The 12,095-nt window shown below is 40.4% G+C and overlaps 1 protein-coding gene across 1 annotated transcript; it reads left to right on the forward strand.

Moving 5' to 3' along the window:
- The first annotated feature begins 529 nt into the window (after window positions 1-529).
- Window positions 530-9,759, forward strand: LOC135300799 (sulfotransferase 6B1-like). Its single transcript, XM_064420664.1, has 6 exons — window positions 530-763; window positions 1,536-1,720; window positions 2,747-2,873; window positions 5,075-5,169; window positions 6,174-6,360; window positions 8,962-9,759. The coding sequence occupies exons 1-6, from the start codon at window positions 619-621 to the stop codon at window positions 9,078-9,080; spliced, it is 858 nt and encodes a 285-aa protein (XP_064276734.1). The 5' UTR covers window positions 530-618; the 3' UTR covers window positions 9,081-9,759.
- Window positions 9,760-12,095: the final 2,336 nt, after the last annotated feature.

Consider the following 12,095-nt stretch of genomic DNA (forward strand, 5'->3'; position numbering starts at 1 on the left):
AATATCTGTTTTCATTTTGGGATTTTTGTTGCAAATACTCTTCTTATAGAGACATATAACATCTTAAAAAATGATTGTGCCTCAAGATTCAAGCACTTTGAATCAATTTGCATTTTTGAAATTTCAAGCTGTTGTATAAAATGAAACAAACAAAAAAATCATTCACAAAAATAAGACATTGTTTCTCTAATAATAAACATTATTTTAAGATGCAGCTTTTTCTTTGGAAGGTAAGAATATTTTCCGACAAAATATAACTTATAGACTAATCATATTAAGCCTATTCTAATGTAATTGTCATTATTTTTCACAATTCCATTTTGACCATTACTTCATTTCTTTATCTGGAGAGCCAGTAAATGACAAATGGAATGCATTTTTCATGACTCAGCATTTTGATTATTTATTAAGTTAGCTCTAATATTTCAGTTGCCTTTATCAACTACCTGAAAAAAAAAAATCAATATCTGATAGGGCATTGCAGTAAAGTATATAAGCATGAGGTTTGTGCTGCTCAGTCTCAGTTTGTCACTTCCAGCCACCTGACTAAGAAGTGACATTTAAATCTTTCTCCTGTCCCTGTTATCTGATTTGCAGGAATCCAAGACTTAAGCAACCATGTCCAGCTCCAGCGAGGTAGAGCTCCTACACACATTTAAGGGGATTCCCTTTACCACCAGGTCTTCTCCAGAACTTTTAAAATCCTTGGATAGTTTTGATGCTAGAGAAGATGATGTTCTTTTGGTTTCCTATCCCAAATCTGGTAAGTTCTAGTTTTCAATGTTAATTGCAAGAAGTTTTGATTTTGTTTTTGATGTTCTCTGCTTAAACTACTTGGGAAATATCTGTGTGAAAGAAACAGGAAAGGATGTTTAAGTATGTGAATGTATTATTCTGTCAGTAAATGTTCATATTACAAGAAATATTGGTCATTTCCCAACATTTTGATTCTGTAGAAAACAATCTCACGTGTTTTCATGGAAAACAAATATATATTCCTTACCTGTAAGCAAAATCTGTACTTGAAGGATTTTCTTGAGGACTTGTATGAAGTTGAGTGCCTCTTGGCTGTAGATTTATTAATTTCTTATCCTCTCTCCACTCACCTCTCTTGGACAGAGGAGCATACACCCAGGGGGAGCTCAATCAATACTTTCAGAAATATACAGACTCACATTATTGTAAGAAAAAAACCCAACCAAATGAACATGTTATTCTAAAATAAATTATAAAAACAATATAGCCACCTCTCAGCTATAGAGATAGCAGTTTGTATAATGGGATGGTTTTGGTACCAAAATTAATGCTTGTCTCAGAGTTACATTGTAATTCATATATAGCCCTTTTTTTTCAGTGTTTATATATTTGGAGCCAATGGGATTATTTAGTCATGCAAAATTTCTTGAATCTGTAGGATTAGAAATATAACTTGCTCACTAGCAAGGGGTTTCCGTATGAAAAATGCATGTTTCAGTAACAAATATTCATCCTTTTTTTATTGTTTGTTTTGTTTACTTAAACTTCCTCTTCTGTAGGCACTCACTGGCTTGCAGGAGTTATAACAAAGCTTTACAATACTCAAGTCACAATAACATCTCCCATTGAATTTGGAGACATTTCCCGACTGGAGGAGCTGGATAAACTCTCATCAAAGAGAATCATCCCAACACACTTAGACTACAACATGTTGCCTCCAAATTTTAAGAATAAGAAATGCAAGGTAAGACAAAATTATATCAAAGCAGTAAAATATGTAGAAAGTCTATTAGGAATCTATTTTGTCCTGTTGATCCTTAATAATTTTTGAATGATTCACAGTTTTTAGAATTGTTTTGCTGTGAATATTGGAGACACAGCAGACCACCAGCTGAAGGCAGCAACAGAGACTTGGACTGGGGACTGGGTTCTGCTCCTGCCCCACTGCTCCCATGGGGTGATTTTTACACCAGGCACCACACAAAATAGGACATCAATATCTTTAGATCAGAAGTCTTTCATTAGTAAGTGGGGTGTTCTCATGACCTCATTTCCAACTCTCAGAAAATCCTGGCTACTTACAGGCTCCTCTGGGATTAAAGGTACTCTGACCCTCCTGCTGGAGCTTTCTGAAGAGCCCATAAAGGTATTGGGCAAACAGAGGAGAAATGAGATGAGGGAGGTAGATTCAGAACACAGTTTTGAGTTCACAGAATCACCTGGATTGGAAGAGACCTTAAAGATCATCTTGTTCTAACATGAGCAGGGACGCCGACTAAACCAGTTCCTCCCATGCTAATGTGGGAGATTTAAAAAATAAGCTCAAGGTCTCAGATTTTATATTCAAAGTCAAAAATTTTAGGATCGCTCAGATGCAGACTTTTGGGACAAAGCTGATTTGAATGAAAGGCCAAATTTTACGTTTGCAGCTGTCCTTTGAATGTTAATTAGTAAATGCTTTCATATGTGAGATATATGAGATAATATACTGACTCAAGGTTAAAGTTGGGACAGGCTCTTCCGTAAAACATAAACATTACCCAGCCAGGGCAAACACACCTCTGTACACATGGATTTGTTTACTAATCACTATGGACTCCTTACTAAGAAGACATTTCTAATTTAATGGCATGGTCACCAAAGGAGAAATCCTAAAGGAAAGGGTTTTGACACTGCAAACTGCCTATGACAGTGCTCTATTTACAGCCAGAGCTCCTCTAAAATAAAGGGAGGATATTATCATTAATAACTACATCTGCTTCACTTACAGATGATCTACATCAGCAGAAATCCAAAAGACACTGCAGTTTCCATGTTTCATTACTACAGAGATAACCCAAACCTTCCCACTGTAGACAGCTGGACTGCTTTCTTTGACATGTTCTTAAAAGGCAATGGTAAGGATAAATGTTTTCTATTTGCAGTTCACATTAGTTTGTTATGCACAGAAAGACTTAAGAAATTTGAACTGTGTGAAAACTCCTTATTGAACTCCTTATTTATATGGGGTTGGTGGGGATAAATCCTAATGCCAAGCTAAACAAGAGCAAATAATAGGATGCTCACTTCAGCCCTGCAAGGAGTCATTCTGAGAGGCAGCTGCATCATTCCAGCACAGCTCTCTGCAAGTTTTTGCTGCTCTTTGTTGCCCTGGGCAAGCAGGGCCGTGGCTGATGACAGAGCATGTGAGGGGACTGTCACCAGCCTGCAGGGACAGCTGCAACTGCAGTTCTGGTGTCTTCTCCAGGCTGGGAGACAGCCCTGGGCAGCCCAACAACGGAGTCTGGACATGTTCCTAAAGCCCTTCTGCACACACTCTCCCTGATGTGCTGTCTCAGAAATGGGGTCCAAAGACCAAGGACAAGAGGGAGATTTTTTAGGAGTGGTGGGATGGCAGCTGGCAACAGGACCTTGTTCATGTTGTCCTCTCCCACATTTAGTGTTTTATTACTCCTTTGAGGACGTGTCACCACAGTGATGATAACAGCAATAATGATTGATCACCTTGAAAACCCCGAAAGAAAAGTGTTGTTGCAGTCATCACGGACTCACATTAGAACTCCAGGAGTCAATTTGTTTACTGTCTCCTCCAGGCTTTGGCTCAGATGTGGTGTTCTGAGTCCAGAGCAGCCCTAAGGCACATGTTTCAGTGATTTGCAGGATCTTGGCTTGTTTGGTATGAACTCTGAACGTACAATAGTGAAAAAAAAGGAAAGAGGCTTCTATTCAAGGCCAGGCTGGATGGGGCTCTGAGCAACCTGCTCTGGCGGAAGGTGTCCCTGCCCATGGCAGAGGAGTTGGAACTAAATTATTTTTAAGGTCCCTTCCAATCTGAAGCATTCTATGCTTCAATGATTATATTTCAAAAGCATCTCCTATTTCCTATAAATTATTAGCCACCTTCTATTTTCTGAGTGCCTATGTGTGGCATAAATAAAGAACTATGTTGGTTAAAGAGAAATTTAGGTAAGAGGTGATGTGGAGGGAAAGGTGGTAATTTTTTGCTCCTAGTAGAAACATTTCAAGGGTGTGCTGCTTGATCCAAACCCTGCGGTACTCTTGCAAATATCAGTTCAAAACAAGGGTTAGGACACACCGGGACAGCTGTAATGAATTCCCTGGAGTCTCCAAGTCTCTTCTGAAGCCACCAGGACTGTGCTATCATTGGCCACATCCCCAGAGTAGGTGGCCAGGGGAGCAGGGTTTAATTGCACACTGTGGAGCACACATGCCTTGCACTTAGAAACTGCTTTATGTGCTGGAGATGTCTGCAGACTGGAGCATTCAGCTTAATTATAACTATTAATTATAATTTATACTTAATTACAACTGGTTTGTGACCAAAATTATGCCCATTACAAGATTAAAATTTTATGGTCGTGGTGGTTATAAAGCAAAGTCACAGTTCTGGAGAATGCTTGCTGAGCTTTCTCTGTTTTGGCCTCTTCTCATTGCCCTGCAAGAGGTTTTCATCTTGCCTTTGAAATTGAGAGGTCAGAATTTTGGTTTTTAAAAGAAAGCTGAAATTTAGCTGTGTTCCCAGGGTTCAGCAAATGGAGCATTCAGACAAAACAAATCAGCTACAAACCCTTCTATCTGTGTCACTGGCTGAATGAGGCATTTGCATGAGTTCTTTAAGTAATTCTTCTTCAGCTTTTAAAAATTATACAGATTCCCTTCTGCTGGGATGTAAGAGAGGTAACAAATGTGTGCTCTGTTTGCCAGCCTGTTCTTTTAATCTCCTGCTGAGGTGATCAAGTCTCTGTGACCACAGACATGCAATCATCAGTCATCTGAGATGTTCACATCTTGTTAGGCCGGTACATTTTACTTCATTAGAGGGCTTTCCTTAGACCTGGAGCCTGCTTCCACTACAGAATCATATCTCAGAATAGTATCTGGTGTGAAAACAAATTCCAACAAGAATGGAAACCTCTTTGGAAGTTACTTTTGTAAATTTGCATCACTTGACACAAAGAACTGCCTGTGTTTTAGTGCATTACAGATAAAAATTATTCCCCTAAATGTGTGAGGTAGCATCACAGTTATTTATGAATAAAGTTTTTCTGGATCTCTTTTACATGGGTTTTCCTTTCAGTTGTCTGTGGATCCTGGTTTGATCATTTCCTAAGCTGGGAAGAACATGAAGATGAGAAAAACATCCTCTTTTTGTTCTATGAAGACATGAAGAAGGTAAATATGCTCTCTGCTCTTGGTGCAAAAGGCATTACTTGCAAATTAGCATCATTAAAACATCAAAGAGGAAGTTATAAGGAAAAAGGAGAAAGAAGGAAAATGTGAATATGTATCTTTGGGCATGTTTTTTATTTGCATGGAATTTAGTATCAACTAAATAATTCTGACTACACAAGCTATATAAATATGAACTCTTGTGAGAGTTGCACTTCTTAGATGCAGGAATGGGACTCAGACACTTTTCCTCAGGCTCAGGCAGAGTTTTAAGTTCCCGTTTTTTGTCCTATGGAAAGACCAACCAAGGACATCTATTGAGGATCACACATTAACTTGCTATGTTTGACATTTCAGATGCAATTTTCAAAAAGTGATGTAAGACAACAGAACTACATTTGGGACTTGTGTTCCCAATAAAAAAGAAAATTAGAGGCTGGAGGGTTAGGGAAAAACTTCACTATTCTTAAAAAAGAGAAAGTAAAATATCAACATACCTTAGCTTTCAGAGAATGAATTTTTAGGTGGATAGAAAACATTTTCTAGTGTCTTTATGAAAATAGGTTTGTTAATTTTTTTTTTGGGGGGGGGCTGGAATCAACTACTAGGCATATAAACAAGCCATTTTGGATGCTGAGTCACTTGTTAGATCTCTAGATACATCATGTCCAATGAAATAAACTACTTGGAGCTGGGCTCTGAGTATTCTTCTATTTCCAGGGAAATAATTCTGAAAGACAGGACAACATTTTATCTGAATTGAGAGATAAAATTGACAATGTGACTGTGTGTGATATGACATACTCTGTATTTATTAATTTCTGTGAGTATGGCTAAGAGGGGAATCAGGTTTACTGTACCTGTCATCTGCACAATCCAATGCTTTGCTTGAAAGCAAATAAATGTGCGACCAACTCATTATGTAATAAAAGGGATCATTTTCAAATCAGCTAAAAGTCTGGTAATCAGCTCAGAAACATAAAAGCTGTATTTTTCTTATACCTCAGGATCTCCCTAAGGTTGTAAAGGAAATTACGATGTTCCTGAATTTAAATGTCAGTGACAATGATATCCAAGACATCTGCAAGAAGTCCTCATTCTCAGAGATGAAGAATGACACAGAAAAGGAGAACAGCGATCCCAGTCACACCGTGTGTGCTCTGACATCCAACAGGAAGCTGATTTTCCGAAAAGGTAAATTCCTTTGTGCCTAACATGGGAGAAGCAGTGGGAATCCAGTAAAGACTGCAGTGCAGGTCTTTCCTGGAGTCTTTGGGTCAGCCCTGGGAAGTGATGACAGGATTCTTTGATCTGAAGCCCTCTTAAAAATCACTTCCTGGCTGCAAAATCAGACTTGTACTAGAGAAGCACAGAGGAGTCTGAACTATAGCCTGACTAATATTGCTCTGTGGGAGCTGTTGAACCAAAAGGCAAGCTTACCCTGCAATACTCTTTATCTGTCTTTTTTTAAATCTAAAAGTTGACCACCTCAGTGTTTTACAACAGGTCTCTCTGATATTACCTGCCAAGGTCACTTAGTTGACTAGAATAAGAAAGAGCCAGACACATTCCTTCTGAATGAGGCTGCTCTTATCACCCCTTATCTTACTGAAATATTCCTGAAGAAGGAATATGCTGACAACAACAAAAGAATGGTCATAGGTAACTTCCAGACCTTGGAAAATTTTCCACAGTTCTTAGCTCAGATGTGATTTTAAAATACCCTCAGGAGCTGTTTTCTTGCTCCTGGCATTTCTGAAGCTTCCACAGGTTTGGATAACAAGTCAATCAAACCCACAATTTTTAAAAATTATTTTGATTTAGTTAATTTTTGAACAACAATTGACAGTTTAAAGCTAAGAGTTGTTTCAGTTAATAAACAGAGAAATGGTACCTTTCGTTAATTCACAACGGTTTTACCAGTCAGCAGAAACAAATGAAAACATACAATCTGTCAATAAAGAAGAAACAACAACAAAAAAAGAGAGATGCATTTTTCTCAGTCAGTGAACTTTGATAGATATGATGACAATGTTGAAAAATCCCAACATTTTCACTTCCAAGTAGTAAGTTCCTATGCTAATCCCAGACATTTAGCTAGTTTCAACCAGTTTACAGAAGAGTTATATGTATATATTATGCTTTGGGCTCTCTTTTCTTGTCGTTTAGGACTGAATGCTATTTTAGTCAGAAAACAAGATTATTATGTTAGGTTTGGCATGCAGAGTCTTTAGAGCATGCACATGGGGGGAACTGTAAGCATTGTCTCATAAAAATGTATCAGTTTACAGAACAATTTCCTTTTTGCTTCAACTGGGTAACACTTGAAACACTTTTCTGATCACCAGTGTCCATGACCACTCAGAAGTATTCAACTAGCCACTTAAGTAGCTGGACATCTCATCCATAAAAATTCTAGAGTTTAGGAGCAGATGTAAGGGTGAGATTAATTTGTCAGTCCATTCTGGGCTCCTTTTCTAGGAATCTTTTTTTGTCAGTGCCTTTTGAGCTACCACTCATTTAATAAGTTTAGATGGTGACTAAAATTTCCTGTAAAGGTCCCTTTTCACCCAAACTGTTTTATGAATCTATGAATTTTCAGACTATTTACAAGACCATCTAGTAGAGAGAGTCTTTACAAGGGCCTGGGGTGACAGGACAAGGGGGAATGGCTTCACACTGACAGAGAGGAGGTTTAGATCGGATATAAGGAAGAAATTCCTCCTTGTGAGGGTGGGGAGGCCCTGGCACAGGTTGCTCAGAGAAGCTGTGGCTGCCCCATGATTCCTGGCAGTGTCGAAGGACAGGTTGGATGGGGCTCTGAGCAACCTGGGATAATGGGAGGCATCTCTGCCTACAGCAGGGGGATGGAACTGGATGATCTGTAAGGTCCCTTCCAACCCAAACCACTCTGTGGTTCTACAATTTCTTCTACTGACTGTGAAAAAACCCAGGCAGAGACATTTAATTGCATTCAACTAAGGCATGGTAAGATGTCCCTCTGCCCAGATCACCAGGAGCTCTAATTCCACCTTGGAAAAGCTGCTGTCCTTCCTCCACCACTTGTGTTGCTGGCACTAATCAGCTCTGAGGATAGGGTTCATCCACCTTCATGGATGATTATCACGGCAGCTCCCTACCGGGCTGTGCCCAGTGGGGAGTGCTGGAGCCAGGATAACTCAGTGGGAGCTCAGGCAACCTAGGCAAGCTATAGTGATTTTCAGCTCTCAGTGATTATCAGCTCAGTGATTTCAGCTCGTTAGCTTACTAGGTGCTGCTGCAGCAGCAGACGCAGGGAGAGAGAGAGGAGAAGGCCATGTGGGGTTCTGCAGGATTCTTTATTCTTCAGATGTTCCACGAAGGTTCCCAGTGACAGCTCTTCTGCCGAACCAGGCAGAATCAGGGGGTTTTTATACCCTACAGGGGTTTTGAAAACTGTCCAATAGTAAGGGTCAGGGGAAAGTGACCTATGGGCTTACAGAGAGATAAGCAGGGTCCGAAGGAGGAAGAGAGGGGCTGCTAGGGTCCAGTCATGCTGACTTGGCATTTCCTAGCTCAGGCCTCTGACTGCCAAGGAGGCCATGCCGGCCCTAGGCCTGCTACAGATGATGATCCAGATCTTTCCACCAGAGTCTCATCAGAACAATTCCGATCCTGACCTATCACGGTGACCATGGTTAAGAATATTAATATATCTGTGCCAACTGCAACATTAACAAAACCAGGCTGTTTTAAAATATTTTTCTGCTCCACATATTGCTCACTTCACTGTTCGTTCTGTTCTTGCTTTCCTAGGTGCTGTTGGTGATTGGAAGAACTACTTCACTCCAAAGCAGAATATTAGGTTTCAGGAGATATTTAATGAGAAAATGAAACTCAGCAAAATGGCAGATAGTTTCATCTATGAGTGCTGAGTCTCTGTGAAGAACAATATCCAGTTATCAACAAGCATGCACAGACCAGTTGGTGGGAAGTTCTGAATGGATGCTCCCATCAGTTTATAATGCTTCCAAGAGGAAGGATTATAAACATGGGTTCTTGAGAACAGGAAAGTTCTGACCCAGTGCCAGAGCTCAACTAACTTCTCAGAGGGCAGGTGTACATGGTTTCACAGAGTCAGGTGTCAGACCTTGGCTTGACAACCAAATCTACTTCATCATTTATTTATTTTCTTTGCTCCAAGGGGATATGAACAGACTTCATAAACCTGAATAAGGAATTTACCCAAGATAATATGAAGAGAAAAACAAAAAAGAAACTTGCAAGGAACTGAATGTATAAGAAATCTAAAAACATGTCATAAGAAAATTACCAAAAATTTGATCCCAGACTTGTTCCTCCTGTGATACACCATGATTCGGAAGTGCCTATCTTATTGGACATTGCTATTGATAATTAAGTTGAAAACTGCAGCATTTGAAGATCTGAAGTCTCTTTACAAACGTGTTTCCTTTTTTTTTTCTTTTCTTTTCTAACAGTGTCTAGTTCTTTGATGTAACTTATTTCTGGATTAGGTACCAGAGTCTTTGTGTTTTAAATGCAACTGATACAAATCCAAATAAACTTCAGCACCACATGTTGAGCAACCGTAAATGTTTATTTTCCATTTGATTTTCTTCTTGCAAAATTCCCGTTTCCAGTGTTTTGATGAGAACTATTTTATTTCCCACTCCTTGAGCAACAAAACCAAACCACCACTCAGAGACAGCTTAATCCAAACAGCACTTATTTATTTACTCTGCCCTGATAAAACAGATTTTCCAAGAATCAACTATCGGTGTCCACATCGCAGGGAGTGTTCTACCCCACCACACAGTTCCAAGGCAGAACACAGATCCTGTGTGTGAGAGAAGCTCCTCTTCTGTGTTTTTTCTGAGGTACAGAAACAACCTGGTTTCATCAACACTCATCTCTCTCTAGCCATACACTTCACAATTGCCAGGCAGCCATTTCATTTCATACCTGCTTTGTGCAAGCTGGCATCAACACCTACTGATTTTGCACCTGTACAAAGACACAGAAGTTATGGTGCTGAGAGTGGGAGAAAAGCCTGTGTGCAGTCCTTTGCCATTTACCATTTCAACACAACCTGAGGGAGAGAGATATATCCTGCTCTATACAAATAACCATTTGATGTGTTACTTTGCTCTTCTGACATTAAAATCACTCACTCTTCCCCCAAAATGCCACTGTTGCCCTCCTTTGAGGTGTCATTCTTCCACTATTAATAAGTGGCAAGAAATCAGCTAATGAAAATCACTGAACATTTTACTTAGAGACTTATTTTTTTCTGGCCCTTTGAGTATGGGAAAAAAGCCAGAGGGTCCTTGGGGAAATGAGGTTTGCAAGTGAGTTTAGCTGCACTAAGACTGCTGTAAGAGCAGCGTTTGCACCACATGTATGCACACACAAATAGGATTGTTTATATCACATCCTACTTACAACATGGAACTGTGTGTGAAGGGACAGGATGAGGACTTGCCTTGTGGACCAAAGTAAGCTTAGTAAACTACTTAAACCTACCTATCAGTGAGGGAGGTAACAGTGTGCTGCTCAAAGTTCAATTAGCTCCCTAGCTGCTTCAGGGGGATGAGGAATGGATCAGTTTACAGCATGGCCTACTGGCTAAATAAAAGATTTACATAGACTAAAATTAACCAAAAAAAAAAAAAAAAAAAAAGGTTCAGCAGGGCTTAATCAAAGCTAGGCCATGTATATCTGTGCTATCCAAGCTCTGACACCAATGACAGCAGCCTGGCTGGAGTAGCCCAAGCTCCCTTGCTGCTCAGCAGGGGCAACAGTACAGAGGCACTGCAGGGCAGTGGTCCAGTTTGCTCTCCACATTGCCAGCACTGCCTGCAAGTTTACCCCAAAATCCCCTTAAAACCTCTTGACTTCCATAATAAATCAAATATGTGTTTTGTTTGAACAAAGTGCTCCAAATGTTGATATACTGATGTGGCAAGCCAAGACCAGGGCCTGCCTGTGAGTTATCAGAACTACTGCCCATAAAATCTGTTCAGACTCCAGGCAGAGATAAGTGTAGCTCCTTAAGGTCCTTTAAGAGGCAACATTCAGAGAATGGAATTGATCCAAAGGTAGATCATGATAAATATATTCAGGAAAACTTAAAGTTCATTAAGTGACATGAATGGGAGTGTTTTATATTTGTCTAAATTGGGTAAAGGGCCATGAGGGGAATGAGGAGAAGCTGAGGCCACTTGGGTCTGTTTGGCTGGAGGACACTAAGGGGAGACCTCACTGCAGTTACAGGACCCTCGTGAAGGAAGAGGAGGGGCAGGCCCTGATCTCTGCTCTGTGTGACCAGGGACAGGACCCAAGGGAATGGCTGGAGCTGGGTCAGGGGAGGGTTAGGGTGGATATCAGAAAAGGTTCTTCCCCCAGAGGGTGCTGGGGCACTGAACGGGCTCCCCAGAGATGGTCATGACCCTAAGGCTGCCAGAGGTCCAGAAGCATTTGGACAGCGCTCTCAGGGATGCACAGGGTGGGATCGTTCGGGGGTCTGTGCACGGCCAGGAGCTGCACTCCTGATCCTGAGGGGTCCCTTCTAACTCAGCTTATTCTGTGATTCTGTGGTACTTCATCCCATTTTCAAGCTTTTTAGACTAAGCTTTACCTGATGAATAGAAACACTTCTGCTGGGCCTCGCTGTTCAGAAAGATCAGCGGGTGGTGACCAATCCCCTTCCAACTTGAGTCTGAATTGCTGTGGACAAAGTGTAACCAGGAAAAAAAAGGTGGGACAGTAAAAACAAATCCTACATGGATTACTACTACTGTACTAGCCATAAACAGGCTACTGTACCTACTGTACTAGCCATAAAGAGGTGTGCAACTATACCTTCAGTTAAAAGTTACACCCTTGAGAGACTATTTCCATGTTTAATACAAGATAGCCATATCTAGTCC

The sequence above is a fragment of the Passer domesticus genome, chromosome 5 (assembly GCF_036417665.1).
Source record: "Passer domesticus isolate bPasDom1 chromosome 5, bPasDom1.hap1, whole genome shotgun sequence".
NCBI classification, from domain to species: Eukaryota; Metazoa; Chordata; class Aves; order Passeriformes; family Passeridae; genus Passer; species Passer domesticus.